Source organism: Xenopus laevis, chromosome 3L (genome assembly GCF_017654675.1).
Source record: "Xenopus laevis strain J_2021 chromosome 3L, Xenopus_laevis_v10.1, whole genome shotgun sequence".
Lineage (NCBI taxonomy): Eukaryota > Metazoa > Chordata > Amphibia > Anura > Pipidae > Xenopus > Xenopus laevis.
The window spans coordinates 134492986-134511887 of NC_054375.1; the positions used below are offsets into that span (position 1 = coordinate 134492986).

The 18902-nt window shown below is 40.1% G+C and overlaps 1 protein-coding gene across 2 annotated transcripts; it reads right to left on the bottom strand.

Moving 5' to 3' along the window:
- Positions 1–824: 824 nt before the first annotated feature.
- On the bottom strand, positions 825–14030 carry ykt6.L (YKT6 v-SNARE homolog L homeolog). 2 transcript variants are annotated; one of them, XM_041586986.1, is made up of 8 exons: positions 13856–14030; positions 13436–13544; positions 11410–11492; positions 9502–9602; positions 7485–7589; positions 6802–6867; positions 4730–4831; positions 825–1500 (listed from the first exon to the last, which is right to left on the bottom strand). In XM_041586986.1, exons 2-8 carry the CDS (start codon positions 13537–13539, stop codon positions 1465–1467), a joined length of 597 nt encoding a protein of 198 aa, XP_041442920.1. In that variant the 5' UTR covers positions 13540–13544; positions 13856–14030; the 3' UTR covers positions 825–1464. The 2 variants fall into 2 exon arrangements, with proteins under 2 accessions (XP_041442920.1, XP_018106774.1); XM_018251285.2 differs by lacking the exon at positions 13856–14030 and adding an exon at positions 13671–13849.
- Positions 14031–18902: the final 4872 nt, after the last annotated feature.

Consider the following 18902-nt stretch of genomic DNA (forward strand, 5'->3'; position numbering starts at 1 on the left):
TGGGAAACTGAAAATATGTCTAGCCCCATGTCAGATTTCAAAATTGAATATAAAAAAAATCAGTTTGCTCTCTTGAGAAATGGATTTCAGTGCAGAATTCTGCTGGCGCAGCACTATTAACTGATGTGTTTTGGAAAAAACATGTTTTCCCATGACACTATCCCTTTAACTAAAAAAACAAAACAAAAAAAAAAATGAATTTAGCAGTGAATGGGTAATGCGCTCAATATCATAAGGAGATTCCTCTGGTTAACAAGTGGTTAAAATAAACAAGAAGAAAATAATTCCGAATCTCCCATAGGTAGGAGAGTGTTAAAGACTAGAAAGCCTTAAAGGAAAACTATACCCCCCAAACAATGTAGGTCTCTATAAAAAGATATTGCATAAAACAGTTCATATGTAAAATCCTGCTTCATGTAAATAAACCATTTTCATAATAATATACTTTTCTAGTAGTATGTGTCATTGGGTAATCATAAATAGAAAATTGCCATTTTAAAAAATAAGGGCCGCCCCCTGGGATCGTAGGATTCACGGTACACACAAACATACCAACAAACTATACATGTAAGGTCACATGAGCCAATTAACAGACAGAGTTGTGTCTTTTGCTTCCACACTTCTTCCTGTTACAGTTAGAGTTGTAGTATTTCTGGTCAGGTGATCTCTGAGGCAGCACACAGACCATCACAAAATGGTGGCTCAAGGCAAGAGATATAAAAGGGCAATATTTGCTTAAATATATATTCCAGTTTGGTAAGATTCTTTAATATGCCACTTAATATGATATCTGTTGCTTAAGTGTTCATTTTGGGGGTATAGTTTTCCTTTAAGCAGTCACCACATCCCCGTCAGGGAGACAACTATGGGATTGAATAATATATTCTGGAACCTCCCCGTATATATAAAATGTTCCCACCCTCACGATTATGAGTTTAAAGCTGGACACACAGCGAGGGATTTTAATAGTGCGGCGCAGTAAACAAAGAGCAAGGACATCTCCCAGAGCAGAGCATTACGCAACATAATTAGACGTCGTGCGAGGATTATAAATGAAGACTTGTTTGTAGCTTTGGTGCTGCCTGCATCAGATCCAGAGCCTGGGGGAAGGCTGGTTAGATATGGGAATACTCAGCATTAACAGGTTTACTCTGTGCATAGAGACAGGAATGGTTACACTGGTCAGATCATTCCTCCGGGTACCGAGGTACGACAGTATGGGGGAGGGGGTCTTGTGGTATAAATCTGACACATCATCACAGACAACATTAAAAAAAAAAAAAAAAAACAACTGTCCCTCGTAAGCACTTGAGGAGAGGGGAATTGACCCAGGGCAGCAGTGTTTATATTCGTCACCCCTTAAAGAAAAAGGGGGCAGGACACTGCACGACTGGTGCTTCAGCCCGATATTAAAGTGTTTGTTCATTGTCTGGTGTCCATTGTATCTGCCGGCCGATATTTACATCACATGATGTCACAGCACGAGTTCTGCTTCCGCGCCTGGAGAAAAGCAAGAGGAATAATCCAATCACCACCATATCAAAGGAATTATTCAATGTAAAAATAAAAAAAACTGGCTAAATAAATAGGCTGTGCAAAATAAAAAATGTTTCTAACATAGTAAGTTAGCCAAAAATGTAATGTATAAAGGCTGGAGTGACTGGATGTCTAACATAATAGCCAGAACACTACTTCCTGAGTGCAGCTCTCTTGGTTGCCACTGATTGGTTACTGCCTGGTAACCAATCAGTGACTTGTTGCTTTTGAATCTGAGCTGAATGCTGAGGATCAATTGCAAACTTACTGAACAGTTATTTCTTATGTGGCCCCCTTTAAAGTCACTGACTAACTCAGAGTTAGAGAGCTGAAAAGCAGGAAGTAGTGTTCTGGCTATTATGTTAGACATCCAGTCACTCCAGCCTTTATACATTACATTTTTGGCTAACTACCGTATATTAGAAATATTTTTTTTTTTTGCTCAGCCTATTTACCTAATTTTTATTACACCAACCTGTTCCTGAACTGTAAAACAGACTGTTAATTAAAACATATACACAGGCCCAGATTTGTGGAGAGGCCTCCAAAGCCTGGACCAGCAGGATTTTAGGGGGCGGCACGCTGCCCAACTACACCCACTTTGGTTCACAAACACTGGGGATGCGCATTGTTTTTTTTAAATTTCCTGTGCGCCAATCCCCATTGATCTGGTCCTGATGATGAAAATTTGCACGAATTAAAGGGAGGGGATGGGGGCGACAAACATCAGCTAACCTAGGGATGCCCGCTATGTAAATCCAGACCTGCATATACAGTGGTGTGAAAAACTATTTGCCCCCTTCCTGATTTCTTATTCTTTTGCATGTTTGTCACACAAAGTCACACAAAATGTTTCTGATCATCAAACACCTTTAACTATTAGTCAAAGATAACACAATTAAACACAAAATGCAGTTTTTAAATGAGGGTTTTTATTATTTAGGGAGAAAAGAAATCCAAACTGTGTGAAAAAGTAATTGCCCCCTGAACCTAATAACTGGTTGGGCCACCCTTAGCAGCAATAACTGCAATCAAGCGTTTGCGATAACTTGCAACGAGTCTTTTACAGCGCTCTGGAGGAATTTTGGCCCACTCATCTTTGCAGAATTGTTGTAATTCAGCTTTATTTGAGGGTTTTCTAGCATGAACCGCCTTTTTAAGGTCATGCCACAACATCTCAATAGGATTCAGGTCAGGACTTTGACTAGGCCACTCCAAAGTCTTCATTTTGTTTTTCTTCAGCCATTCAGAGGTGGATTTGCTGGTGTGTTTTGGGTCATTGTCCTGCTGCAGCACCCAAGATCGCTTCAGCTTGAGTTGACGAACAGATGGCCGGACATTCTCCTTCAGGATTTTTTGGTAGACAGTAGAATTCATGGTTCCATCTATCACAGCAAGTCTTCCAGGTCCTGAAGCAGCAAAACAACCCCAGACCATCACACTACCACCACCATATTTAATGTTGGTATGATGTTCTTTTTCTGAAATGCTGTGTTATTTTTACGCCAGATGTAACGGGACGCGCACCTTCCAAAAAGTTCAACTTTTGTCTCGTCGGTCCACAAGGTATTTTCCCAAAAGTCTTGGCAATCATTGAGATGTTTTTTAGCAAAATTGAGACGAGCCTTAATGTTCTTTTTGCTTAAAAGTGGTTTGCGCCTTGGAAATGTGCCATGCAGGCCGTTTTTGCCCAGTCTCTTTCTTATGGTGGAGTCGTGAACACTGACCTTAATTGAGGCAAGTGAGGCCTGCAGTTCTTTAGATGTTGTCCTGGGGTCTTTTGTGGCCTCTCGGATGAGTTGTCTCTGCGCTCTTGGGGTCATTTTGGTCGGCCGGCCACTCCTGGGAAGGTTCACCACTGTTCCATGTTTTTGCCATTTGTGGATAATGGCTCTCACTGTGGTTCGCTGGAGTCCCAAAGCTTTAGAAATGGTATTATAACCTTTGAAATTGAACTCAGGTGTGATAAACCACAGTTAAGTTATTTTTTAACAAGGGGGGCAATCACTTTTTCACACAGGCCCATGTAGATTTGGAGTTTTTTTTCTCCCTTAATAACGTAAAACTTCATTTAAAAACTGCATTTTGTGTTCAATTATGTTATCTTTGACTAATAGTTAACGGTTTTTGATGAGCAGAAACATTTAAGTGTGACAAACATGCAAAAGAATAAGAAATCAGGAAGGGGGCAAATAGTTTTTCACACCACTGTACATGTCTTACAAAACCCTCTCAATTACCCTAAGCAGTCTTTGAGCTTAAAAGCAGCTCATTACCGAGGACTTCTCAGTGGAAAGGAGTTGGTTAACTACATCTCCTCTGCAAACAGACCAGAAGTGGTTTTATTTTCTCGTTTAGTGCAAAAATAATAAGCATAGACATTCCTTAATTAAAATAACAGGAAAGTACATCAACACAAGCACTATTCGGCGAGTTTTTTTTTAAACAAATGATATGGTTTTATATTCTACTTCTCGCCTGTGTGGAATTAAACATGTCAAGTGCTTGCTAGGAACAGTGGCCCTAGCAATTCAAATCTAGACTGACTGCAACATTTGTGTTAGTGATTTCAGTTTAAAAAAAAAAAAAGTGAACAATTTTCTTTTTAAAGGGGAATTATCGTGAAAATTAAAATGTAATATAAGCTTCATCATACTGAAATAAGAAACTTTATAAATACAATCAATTAAATATTCTGCATTGTTTCTGAAACAATCAAGTTTATGTTGACGATTCCTCTCTCAGCAACTGTTTCTCTTTATTCTCTCTTCATGCAGCAGTTGTGTGTCAGATATTCATTGACAGTTAGACCCAATATATTTTATAGGGGGGCTTCCTTTCCTAGCAGATGTATTAGAGCTCAATCAAATAACCGATTCCAGTACAAACAAAATAACTGCCTTTTGCACAAATTCTGCATGTAGAGAGACATGATGTCTGGTGATTTTAATAGCGTGAGCTCTAATACATCTTCTAGGCAAAAGGAGCCCCCCTATAAGATATATATCTAACTGTCAATGAGTATCTGACACCCAACTCTGGCATGAAGAGAAACAGATGCAGAGAGGGAGATAGTGAACATAAACTTGATTATTTCCAAGCCCAATAAAAAGGTAACACATCACTGTTCCTCTCCCTAACCAGAATCCTGATTATTACAAAGTAATGTTAGGCAACAGGGCCCAGCACTTACAGTTTTGTAGAAGGCCTTTGACTGTGTCCCCAGGACTTCAGATTTACTGACGAGATCATCCAGTTTCTCTCCACGTTGTAATAAAGACTCCATGGTGTTGTGCTGGGGAAGCAGGGGCATAATCATTAGACACATATAATCAATGTAACTGTGTAACATGTAGCTTGGCACTCTCAGTACAGAACCTGGCAATGTTTATTTAGTTATTAACCCACATGCTGTTTTTGGCCATGCTGAGCTATATAACCTGTGGCTGTTCCATTATGCAAACACTAAAGGTGCACAGGGGACTTGGACCTAATAAGGAGATCCAAAAAGAAAACTTATATTTATAGAAAGTAGTCCCAAACATCAGTATGATAGACTGGCAAATTTAGATTTTTTATTAAACTTTGCTCATACAGGTATGGTACACGCTATCCAGAATGCTTGGGACCTGGTGTTTTTCCGGATAAGGGATCTTTCCGTAATTTGAACCTCATACATCAAGGGGCAGATTTATCAAAGGTCGACATTCGAATAAAAAAACAAACAAAAAAAACCCCGAAATTAAAAAAAAAAAATATATATATATATATATATATATATATATATTTTTTTTTTTTTTTTTGGGGTGAATAGGCAGTTTTTGTTCAAGTTCGAATTGTACGAATCGAAGTAACATTGTATTTGAAGTTTATTCTAAAAAAAAAAAAAAAAAACTGACTAAAACTGCAATTCGGCAGGTTTTAGATGGCAAATGGTTGAAGTCTAATCGAATTTAGACTATTCCCTAGTCAAAGTACACAAAAAAAATAGCTCGAAAATCGAATTTTCACTTCAACCCTTGATAAATCGGCCCCTAAGTCTACTAGAAACTCATGTAAACATTAAATAAACCCTGGCTTTGCTTCCAATAAGGGTCAATTATATCTTAGTTTGGATCAAGTACAATGTACTGTTATTACAGAGAAAAAGGAAATCATTTTTTAAAAATTGGATTATTTGGATAAAATGGAGTTGATGGGAGATGGAGTTTTCTGGATGTTTTCCTGATAACGGATCCCATACCTGTACAACAATGTACACAAGCATATCAACAATTTTCAGATGCAGAGAGAATATGCAATCCAAGCAATTCTGTAACCTTTGCCTCAATGGACCAGAGTTTCTCATATTCAACTGGTTTCGTTTTCCCTTGTTGCGGGGGGGAGGGGGTGTGGGGAAAAAAAAAATAAATAAAAAAAAAAAAAGCCTGGCAGATCTTTTGATGTTATATGCATAGACTGACTGACTGACACACACACACACACACACAGAGGCAGCTATAGTAACTAGTATGTACAATGAGGGGGCAGCGAGTAGCATTCTTGCCTTGCAGCTCTGGGTTCCTAGGTTCAATTTTAACCAGGAAACTATCTGCAAGTATCTTGTACTTTCTCCCCATGTAAGTGTGGGCTTCTGCCAGGTACAAGGGTTTCTTCCCACACGCTTCCCATCCGTGCAATGACTAAAGGACAATAATAATAAAATGGGAAGAAGGGTGTGGATGCTGACGCACAGTATTAGAAAATCTGTACTTTTTCAGCATTTCTACAAAGAATGTTTTAATTTGAAAATCATATCATTTAGGCTTGAAGGGCTTTTGGTTAGATCATAAACCCAATCTTAAAATATTAAGGTGTGGGAAGTGTCATGGCATGAGTCTCTGGCTACACGGCCCTTTTCTTGGCTCTATCGCTAGCCCTCTTATAGCAGAATGTATGCCATATAACTGGTTTGTAAGTACAGACACAATCTAAGCCATAAAACCAAACTTGCAGACAATCCATTTCAACCATGTCAAAGCTCATCAGTGTAACATAAAGAAAACTGTCTCAGAGGGGAACAACCAAAAGTTAAGAACCAAGGAGATTAGGGCAAGGAGGGGTTAAAATAGTGGGGGGCTGCCACTGTGGAGCAAGCATTCAGCCTTCGCTTACATCACCAGCTTTTTAAGCAGAGCAATAAATGCTGCCAGTGGCTCCTTTTCAGTTTGCAGTTTCGATGTAGCGTTCTTTTATTTCTAGGATTATTACTGGGCATGATCTTACCAGTACAATTTTGGTCTCATCCAGCTCAGCCTGAACTTTACTCATTGGATCGGCATCTCGAGGATTCTGAAACACATACATCAACAAGTTCAAGTACAATTAACAAATTCAGGTAATTCCTTTTTTAATATGGGTCATCATCTATTTAATCTAGTAGTAATGGATACTATAGTGTTGCCCCACCTTTTTTTTCATTTAATAGACAGATGGCCAGATATATCACATTTTAATTGGCTGGATAACAGCTGGACAACCCTAATTCATCATAACTTTCTTGCAGTGGCCTGGCTTATATCATTTGTTGAACTACAATTCACATCATTGTTAGAGAAGGGTTCAGCTGTTCATGCATGTAGATCTACCTATGCAATAATCTCTGTAGGCACTGGAGTGTCTTAAATGAGCAAAATAATTGCCCTTCGAATGGTGCTCAGCGGAACCCAGAAACTCAAGAGAAAAATTATAATGATAAATTAGTCTGTGGCTGACAACTCTACTTGGGTCCACTTGTGACCCGATTACTGGCCCAAGGGCAGAACAATATGACAGCCTGAATTGACAAGCTACAAGGGACTAGCCCAGACATTAGCAACTTTTGCTTTGGAGCAACATTTCTCTAATAATTTTCCAAAATGACTTTTTTTGTGCATATGATTAAGCCATTATCTGTGGAGAACTGGTACCTGATACTTGCTGAGGTAAGAATCCAAAGCGTTGTACTGAATGGTGGCTGGAGAGCCTGATGGCCAGTCTATCCTGTCTACTTGAGTAGAGAATTCCTCAAGAACCTGCAGAAAGAGAATCAATGAGAAAATTACACCAACATATCACAATCAATTATATCCAATCAAACATGTATTTGCAAGCAACAAAGAAAGCTATAAACAGATTAGCACTAAAGCTTAACTAAAGAAGTCGGCTAGAAATGTTGTACATGGCTATTGCCAAGCTGAAACTTTAGGCTGGTGCAATAAGTTCAGTATATATAATATGGCATTATTAACTATATTCATTTTTAGGGTTTAGTTCTCCATTAAAGGCAGTGGTATAACTAGATATTACTGGGTCCCACAGCAAATTATTTTTTAGGCCCCCAAAATGTCTAGAGGGGCCTCATGGGGCCCCTGTAGCTCCAGGACCCCTTACAGCTGCAGGGTCTGCTTCCTCTGTAGTTACACCCCCTGTTTATAGGGTTACTAAAGTATAGCGGCATATATGTTTTTATGGTGTTACTAGGATATAGTGGCACCTATGCCTATTCAGGATAAACTTTGTAAATGTGTTATTTTATTTAGCACTGTAAAACACTACGAGTCAGGCATCTTGAAAAAGGGCTTGACTCGAAACATGTAGTGTTTTCCACTGCTGAATAAAAAAACACTTGCAGTTTGAAATGAATGCATTGAATCCATTTATTCCTTTCTCTACAAGATTTATCCTGAATACTTTAGGGCAGGGGTGTCCAACCTTTTGGCTTCCCTGGGCCACATTGGAAAAAGAAAAATTGTCTGGGGCCACACATGACATACAAAAACTTTTGATTTGTAAAAGTAAAGAAAATACACAGAAAATACACAGAAAATAACAAATACCAGTTGGATAACCAGATGGAACTATACACTGGAATATGGGACACCTGGATATTAAATAGATGTATTATTATATTATTATTACTAACTGGGCAATGGGCAGGGTCCCCATCCTCCCTACTCCATAGGTAACCACATTGTTACAACCTGGCATAGTAAGCCTGTACCTAACAAGACAACAGTCTGGACTTAAAGAGCACATAGTGTTATTTCACTCTCTTGTTTTATCCTACTTCCATAACTATATTTCTTTCTTTTTTCCCCCCTTCCTTTTCTTTCTCCTTCTACATACAATGTGAATCAAATTTATGCAATTCATGTTTTTGCAATACAGAAAAAAAGGAAAGTGAAGAGCACAAGTCAGACATGCACACTACCGGAGCGCAACAGGAACAACAAGCTGAATTGCCAATGCAAGGTACAAAGTAGTGACAGCGGGTGGTCCCATTAGGTCCGGGGGGGGGGGGCCATATTCTTTGCGATGTTTCCTCGGGAACCGTTTGTTTGAAGCTGGGCCGCATTCATATCCATTCCGGGCCACAGGTTGGACAGCCCTGCTTTAGGGGTTACACAGACTCCTGGAATTTTACAGCTGTACGAACTTTGTATTGAATGCGTTTGAGCAACTTATTTTTCTGCACCTATGCTTATTAAATAAGCTTTAACCAGAAGTCTAAGTAGTAGCCCATAGAAGGTTATGCTAAAGGTCAGACACAGAGAAATTCCAAAAAATAAGTTACAGTCAAGGTGGCCCTGCAAGCGCGAAAGACACAAACGAGTCGGAGAAAAGAGACTGAATGCCATAGCATTATCCAGATTAGAACAGAAACATACCTTCAAAGATTGAGCTAATTTAATTTAACTAATCCCAGGACTAATTTGCATTAGTGTAGTAATGTAAAGCAGTTAGCGTTGAGAAGACTGACGTAGAGAGAATAATAGCGTGCTTCTGGCTGCTTGTTTTAATAAAACAAAATCATCAATACTGGAGTCCCAGTCTCACGGATAAGCAAGAAGCATAGAGAAACTAAATGACCTGTAAAAGCTAATGCAGGAACTGAACTCCAACGTCCCTGAATCAAAATGACTTTACTGCGCAGTTCCTTATTACCTTTTCAAGAAGGGTGAAGCAGACTCTTGGCGGATACTCGTTATCAGCGATCACCACCCCAGCTAGGGAATCATTTCGTACATACACATGACACAGGTATTCTATGGGAAGAGAACAACCAAAATGAATTATGTCAGACGCTGCCAATTGTGTGACTCTTCTCCCACAGGTATTTTTAAACAGTTGGTTCACCTTTAAGTTAACTTTTAGTATGATCCAGAATGTCCTATTCCTAGCAACTCTGCAATTGGTCGTCATTTTTTTTAATAGCCTTTTTAATGATTCACCTTCCTTTCCTACATCTTGCTCAATGAGCTTGAAATTGTATCATTATTATTTTTTATTCCTTAACTTTCTATATAAGTGGGTTCTGACAAATGCCAGAGGGGTTGCTGTAAATTGCCATGGACTCTCTGTGTAGCTGAAATGCCAGGGCCTATTTTGTTTCTCTCTACAGACCTGATTCAGTCCCTTTGCTATTCATATTCCAGTCTCTCATTTGAAGTTCTGCCTGGTTGCTAATGTAAACAAGACCATAGCAACCAGATAGCTGGTGAAATTACTTCCTGGAGTTGAAAAGTCACAGAAAAAAAAAACAATTGCAAATTGATTCAAAATATCAATGTCTATTACATACTAAAAGGTGAACGCCCCCTTTAATTATCAATGGTGTTTCACATAAGACTCTTCCTCCTTGTCACTTAAAGGGGTTGTTCACCTTCCAAACACTTTTTTCAATTCAGTTGTTTTCAGATTGTTCCCCAGAAATAAAGAATTTTTTCAATTACTTTCCATCATTTTTTTTTTACTGTTTTTCCAAAATCTAAGTTTAAAGTTGAATGTTCGTGTCTGGTGTTTCAATCTGGCAGCTCAGTAATTCAGGTGCAGACTCTGAACTGTTACAATTTTGCAACATTTTGTTGATCCATTTCTCAGCAACATCTCTGAAATATTAGTAACTATTGTATCACTTCTAACAGCTTCCTGTAATGAAACTCATGGATTCTGCTCAGCAGGAACAAAGATAAGAAATGTATCAACTTAATGTATCAATTCAGCATAATTTACAGGGTCGGCGACCCCCCCTCCCAGAGCTGCTTCAGAAGGTGAAAAAGTCACTTTAATGTTAGAAAAACTGTCACACATAGAAAGTAGAAAGTCACTGGAAAAAGTCGTTATTTCTGGTGATCTATCTGAAATCAACTCCTTGTTTGAAGGTGAACCCACCCCTTTAAGGACCTTATGAGTCTGCATATAGCCCTATTTCTACTACAGGATGGGGTGGAGAATTGATTTTTAAGCCAACAGAGTATCTCATAGCCATCACAACATCATGTTGCTTTTCCTGATCTAAATGAAACACCTCAGTCAATACCGATTGTTGATAGTTGCTATAGGTTACTACAATGGTGAATAATAGCACCTATGTTAGAATATTCCTTCTCAGTCATTTGATTTAGCTGAATCACATGACCATGTGAAATGCAGTTTAGGAATGCTTAGCATGCTTCTGTTGTGACTGAGCTTTAACCCTGGCTAGTCACGACTAACAAAAGTTATTCTGTGATTTCATTATTGATTACAATAGCAATGAACGGAATACAAATAGTGAGGGACAGACTCTGACGGACTGAATTCTAAAGCCTGCAGTGTGAATGACTCAAGACTTCTGTGAATTGTATGTTGAACTCCGCTATTTGAGAAATGAATGGAATTCAGGCAACATTGATGTTGAGATCATGAAGCTGACCAGTGGATTGAGAGCATCTCTCATAATATAGATGCTGAGCACATCTATTATCAAAAAGGAAGCTGAACTTGTATAATTCAAGTCCTTACACACAATCTGAGTGTTATGATTGTGGCTTCAAACACAGTTAACCTTTGTGTATAATATACACCACTGACCTTGCTCCTTCACAGAGGACCGGCTCCCTTTATCCGATCGTTCCACAATCAGCTGGCTGGTGAATGTCATAAACTCCTGGACACTGTGGAAAGAGAACAGAAACCATAGAAGTTTGTGCAGAGGATAGTATGAATGGGAGTTGCTACAGTAGCTAAATCTCATAAACACAAAGGAAACATAGCCTGGCAAGTGCAGGTCACAGAGAGATCTATCTACCCTTTAAGCAGCTGTAATGGCAGATACATTAGATAGCGGCAAGAAAGGTCTTGGATTCCTTTTAAGCAAGTAAGAATATACTATTACAGGTATGGGATCCACTATCCGGAAACCCATTATCCAGAAGGCTCCAAATTAGAGAAAGGTGGTCTCCCATAGACTCCATTATAATCAAATAATTACAATTGTTAAAAATAATTTTCTTTTCTCTCTGTAATAATAAAACAGTATCTTGTACTTGATCCAAACTAAAGTATAATTAATCCTTATTGGAGGCAAAACCAGCCTATTGGGTTTATTTAATGCTTACATAATTCTCTAGGAGACAAGGTATGAAGACCCCAATTATGGAAAGATCAGTTATCCAGAAAACCACATGTCCCGAGCATTCTGGGTAACAGGTCCCATACCTGTAGTACAAAACAGATCCAAGGACTTGTTTAATTGTAGGACTAGATTTAGAAAAGGGATTGTCTTTCTTTTTCTGCAGTCAACTGGGACCAGCTCTGAAGAGTTTTTGTTCTCCATTCTCTGAATCTATAAGAGATCTATTTGTTTAACCTTGGCTAAACAGATGCAGACAACATGCATAACCTGTTATATTACAAGTTTAGGTTTTCTAGAAATGCACAAAAAATTGCATTAGCACTGCCCAGTCAGTCTTATTTTCACCCCGGAATCCATTTATATGAAGTGAAGCCTCCCTACTGGTTGCTCAGCTGAGTCCCTATTAAGGTCGTCTATTGACTTTAATTTAATACAGTGCCCTGCAGCTGCCATATTGTTATGTTAGAAATAGCCACTTCTTTTTCTATTTTTTCACACAATGAAGACCTTTATGGTTGAAGTGTGTCTGGCATTTTATATTATTTAATTATTTAAAATAAAATTTCTACTTTCAATTTTGGAGTATGCAATCCCCTTTTTGCTTATTCCATATTGTTGTTAGGTCTGGGAGATTGGGGTGCTACTGAAGCGGAGAATGTGTGGCAAGTGAGGAGGGCCATAGTAGGGTGGCATATGAGGAAGGCCAAAGTAGGGTGGCACGTGAGGAAGGCCAAACGGTGGCATGCGAGTTGATGTAACTGAGCCCATAGCAACTAGCCAACAACTTGGATCAATGGACTGTAGCAACACTAAAGAAAATAAACATTCTGACTGGTTGCTATTGTAACTACCAAATTTTACAACGCTTTATGAATTTTCTGCCCCCACATGTAGAAATCTCAATAGAAATTTAAGAAAGCTTTCTCTGTTTGATCGATATGCCCTCTAATTTCTTGCAGGCTGCATAGGCCATGCTGTTCCTACTTGCTCCCATTAATAGATACAGTGTGCAATCCTGAATTAGGTGTATATACCCAGAGAAATGTGCCCACTGATGGTATGTCCCACATTGGCAAGGACCCAGTTTCCTATACAAGATTATGAGGGTGGGTGCTCAAACTTGCAGAATATTGATATTATGAGCAGAGGGTGGACACCCAGCTTGGAAACCATTTATAGTGTGAAAGGAGGGTGAGCATCCAGCTTATATACAAAACTCTGAGCAGAGGGTGGGCACCAAGCTTGGAAACCATTTTTGTTGTGAGCAGAGATGGGCACCCATCTTGGAATCTATTGATATTGTCAGTGGAGGGTGGGCACCCAGCTTACCCAGATATATGATATTGTGAGCAGAGGGTGGGCAGCTTTATACAGGATATTGTGGGCAAAGGGTGGGCACCCAGCTTGATATATGGTATTGTGAGCAGAGGGTGGGCAGCTTTATACAGGATATTGTGGGCAGAGGGTGGGCACCCAGCGTACCTGGATCTCTGGAAGAAGCTGAAGGAGGAGACATCGTAGGCACTTTTCAGCAGATGGACCTTGTTTTCCCCCTTATAAAGAACACTGAGACTGTAAAGCTTCATGGTGGCTGGAGGGGAGACAGGAGAGGATTGAGGTTAATGTTTTTTATAGAACAGACATAGCTGGTCTCACACAGACACACATCACTAGTAGGTTAGTGGCTCACACAGACATACGATTATTATACAGCCACCTGATAATGTTTGTATCCAGGCAGTTCAACCTGTGGCAACCCCCAGCCGCTGCTCTTTCTATCCAACAACAGTTCGTCAGAGGCTGCTGGGAGCTGTAGTACAACAACAGCTGACAAGCCACAGGTTGACGGTCCCTAAGTCACACAACAATGAGCGGCTCAGCGACAACCGCTGTCAGACCGACCTCTCTCCTCTTCTTTATCGCTCCTCTCTTTCACCTCTCCACCGCGCCTCCCTCCCCCCTTTTCTTTCTACCGCCGCCGCTACCGCTTTCTCTCCAGGGCAGGAAACAGCCCTTCCCGTTACACGTCACGAAGCGGAAAACCGTCCGGCGCTCAATTTACCCGCTTGGGAAAACTACATCTCCCAGAGTGCACCGGGGTTCCAGCTGGGGAAGAGTCCCGCCAGAAAATAGATCTGTGCAGACAGGGTTCCGGAAGGGCTGTGCTATAATAATAGCGTAAGGAGACGGATTATTGGGGGTAGTGTGACACACATATCCCATTCTTCTCATTTCCTGCTGTGTTTATGTCGTCATACCGCCTACAAAGTGGCGTGTAATATGAGAATTGTAATTTTCTTCTTCTCAAAAGAGAAAACCGATTTTTTCATACCTCCCACCATTTTGGAAACAGAAAAGGGGACAAAAAGATTTGCTGCGCATAGTGCGGCGAATGTTTTTAACCACGCCCAATTTTTTTATGTGGTATTACAGTTTTGCTAATGAAGGTGAATTGCCCTTTAAGTTGTGTACGTACTTATCTTATCTAAAACCGTTACAAAAGTATGTTAAGTATGTATTCTGGGCTCTCTGCCAAGAGCCAATTAAGTTAGAATCTTTGTCTCTTTTTCTGGCAGTTCAGCGCAGCAGATCAAAGAAAAACTCAGACATATCAGTACACAAACGGGACTGCGGGTTGAGCTGTCAAAAGCGGGACTGTCTCAAAACAGGACGGTTGGGAGGTATGGATTTTTTTAGTATTTAATTTTGAAATCTGATATGGGGCTAGACATAGTAAAATCCAAGTCCCTTTACACCTCTTTCAGTTACACTGAGTAAAAGAAATAATAGCTTATCTGAAAGCAGTTCCATGGTGAAGTGCTGACTCTTTCTGAAAGCACATGACCAGGCAAAATGACCTGAGATGACCTTAAGTTAGGGTTGCTACCCTTTCTGGACAAAAATACTGGCATACCTCCCAGCATTTTGGAAACCGTTTGACCACGCCACCTTTTGCAGCCACACCCCCTAATTACCATGCCCATTTTACAAAATTTGCCAGGTTATGAAAGTTTAAACACATTTCTGTAGTTTGTATGTTTTATTACAGTTTTACTAATGAAGGTGAATCTGTTACAAATGTATCTTAAGTATCTATTTTGTGCTCTCTGCCAAGAGCCAACATTGTATCTTTTTTGGCTGTTCAGTGCACAGAAATCGGGACATTCCAGTACAAACGCGTGACTGCGGGTTGAGATGTCAAAATTGGGACTGTCCCACTCAAAACAGGGCAGTTGGGAGGTATGTACCTGCCTTATATTCTTGCTGTTTTTTCTTGTTAATAACATTGGCATCAAACATCATTTTTACCGGACTGTCCTGTGAAAATTAGGGATGAACCAAATCCAAAGCCATGATTCGGCCGAATCCTTCTGCCCGGTCGAATCCGAATCCTAATTTGCATATGCAAATTAGGGGTGGGGAGGGTAAATCACGTGACTTTTTTGGAACATGGAAGTAAAAATGTTTTCCCCTTCCCACCCCTAATTTGCATATGCAAATTCGGATTTGGTTCGGTATTCGGCTGAATCTTTTGCGAACGATTCGGGGGTTCGGCCAAATCCAAAATAGTGGATTCAGTGCATCCCTAGTGAAAATCGGTTGGTAAAATTTTTGCTTGATGCCAATGTTATTATTTCCTGAAAAGGTGGCAAACCTAATTATAGATGCAGAGGCAACTTCATGTATATTGTCCCCAGAACACTTAAAAGTATAAATACAGTGCCAACTACTTTTTTTTAATGCCCCCAGAACAAATATAAATACAATGGCAACTTTATATTTTATAAAGGAAGGTTAGTCCTCTTTCCCCCACCTCTCAAATGGAGACTTGCCTTGTGCTTGGTTAGAGAGGTCGGCACCTCTTCCACATCAATAGTAATACAGAATACCATGCACACAATGGCAGCTGAAGTGGGGAGAACCCCTGCACGTTTATTGTGTCAATAAGTGTCACCTTTCTGGGGGCAGACCCCTTTGTCAGACATATAGATCTACATACAGAGTAGTGCTTTATATCCTCATTAATAACTATAATAACTATCCATACCATATTGAAAACCCTCATTAGTAAAACAACAGAACATATTTTTACAAAGTTCTTGAAAGTCAACAAAACTAGTTCTTATGAAAAATGTCCAGTTCCAGGATTTAGTGTGTAGTCCAACATAGAAGTCCAATTGTGGCAAGGAAAAAATAATTAGCTAGAGCCAGAATTAAGTAATTAAAGGAGACATATAGGAGAAATGGAAAAAAAACACATAATTTTGTAGGCAATTAAAAGTAATATATGGTGTTGCTTTTACATGGTGCTAAAAATTAATGATATCTTTAACAATAGCCCCTTTATTGGAGCTCCCTATAGATGTCCTCTGGTCCCTATCTATGTTTCCAATGAGGGGTGGGTGTTTCCTAACAGTCCCTAGGGTCGGACTGGGCCGGTGGGACACCAGGAAAAAACCCAGTGGGCCCCTGGCTCTTGTGGGCCCTGCCGGCCCAGATCCGAAATTTGGAAGCTTCCTCCTGCCATGAAAAACATTACTCGAGTGCACGCATGCACGCACACACGTCACACCACGCATGCGCACACATGCGGTGTGGGGCTCCAGCGGCTCAGCAAGGGAGACCTGAGGGGGGCCCTGGTACAGCAGTCCCTGTGGGCCCCAGGCCCCCCAGTCCGACACTGACAGTACCTGCCAGAAGCACAGTAGGAGGGGGACAGCCAATCACAGCCCTGCAGTCACACAAGCACAGACAGGCTTCAGTTCCCTATCAGGTCCTGCTAGCTGCTGATTGGTTCTTATCCTACAGTGCAGTGATCTGAGTGTGCCTGCTCCCCTGCACAGCCTGGGAATTCAGGGAGCAGGAAGTGGAAGAGAATGGAGGGATTATTAGGGTTTTTGCAGAAATATTCAATAAATCAGCCTGAAACACTATTTTTGACCACAATTCTTCTATATCTAAATGAGTATAACGCACTGGTACATTCTTATTTTTAACACAAAGTGTCTCCTTTAAGATCTCCCATCTTACCCTATCCCAAAGCTGATAACACAGTGAAAAATGCTATTTCTAAGGTTACAGGGAAGCCCATGAGAGCACAAAAAAAGTGTTTCTTTTATGTTTGAGCTGTGCCATTTTCAGAACATGGATCTCCTGCACTATTGCTAAGAAAGCCTTGGAGCCAGGTCTATATTGGGATTCAAAGTAGGCCCTGGTATTCCAAGTAAAACAATGCCCAAACAGCCTCCCATCAGTCTGCGGTGGGGTTTAACACAGACTCTGAGACACATTTCCATGGGGTCTGTCCCTGAGAAATGGGGACCATAAATTTGTTGTGTTGTTTTACTTACCTGTCCCATATTTCAGTACCACCCGAATTTAGAACTTATCTCTAACTTGTGCTAATAGTGGCCATTAACTTTTTCTCTGCCAGAGTCTACATTGTCAGAAAGAAAGGTGGCAACCTTACCGAAAACATAGAATTTACATTTCTTGGTTTAGAGTTACACAGTGGAAAAGGCAACCCACTCATCCCTAACTGCCTTTAACTTGGCAATAAATACATAAATAAATAATAGGGCTGAAAAAAATAAAGCATATGAATATTTTCTCTCCCAGTAAATTTCCCAGTAAATTAAATGGACGCAAAGGGGGTTATTTATCAAAGGTCGAGTTCTAAAGGAACATCATGAAGGCTACAAACATCAAATGGTCCAAGGGACCACTGCCATTGAATTCTGCGTGACCTCAGCAGGTTTTAGATGGCGTATTTTGGATTCTAGCTATTTCCAGCTTCAGGGTATAATAAATCTCAAAAAAATTTAGATTTTTTTTAACCCGAAAGGTTTGACTAAAAATACCCTCGAATTTTTCGGGTAAAATTACAACTCGCCCTTTGATAAGTAACACCCTAACAGTTGTTCTTTTTATCACTGATTTTGTGTATTACAAATATGAAGCAATGAATGTGAAATTAACTTCGGGTTTCGTTACCCTTAGCTTCCATAAAGATTTTGTATTGTATGAGACTAGGACTTGTCTTTATCTTTATCAGAACTATTTGTGGTGTAATAATCCTCATAGGCTAGCGTGACACCTGGTATGAGTGATTATGAAGAGAAGCAGCCCATAGCAGTTCTTATTGGTAGTTAATTGGATTTGGACGATAAAAGAGAAGAAAACATAGTTCTGGAGTTGTGCAACCTGCTTTTCAATTCATCTAATTGCTACTGGTACACTATAATAGCGCTTTGCAATACTGTAGCCATCCTTTAGATGTCACCACAACACCAGTGAGCTTTTCCAAAGAATTATCCTCATCTCATGATTAGGTATGTTTGGTTTAGTTGATTTCGGCCATACTGTATGTCTGTCTGAGCATGCATAGCACATTGGGGCTGGTGTTGAAAGACCATCTTGTAGTCCTTTTGGAGTAAAGAAGATCTGCCCAATTCATCTGCCAACAGGGGCAGACCCTGAAGCTGCAGAGGGGCCCAGGAGGTACAGAGTAAAACAGGTCAACCTCTCAATGCAGCATGATGTCAGGTATATGGTGTCACCATATGAGGAAGTGATGAGAAGCTGCATCTGTTGTAAGTAAATTTACTTTCCAGTGGACTTACCATTATATAGTAAGGATAGTATGAAATTCTATCCAGGATTACGTATCCATTCTACAGGACACATTAGTCAATATCACTTTAAAAGCCTCCTGAATTGGGTTGTATATGTTTAAAGGAAAAGGAAAGCTACAGAGGCATTTTATTGCCAATAGATTAGCTGCAATAGTGCAAGCTAGACTGCTATATTTATTCTGTAGAATGCTTTACCATACCTGAGTAAAAAGCTCTGGAAGCTCTCTATTTAAGATAGCAGCTGCCATATTAGCTTGGTGTGACATCACTTCCTGCCAGAGTCTCTCCCTGCTCACTCATAGCTCTGGGTTCAG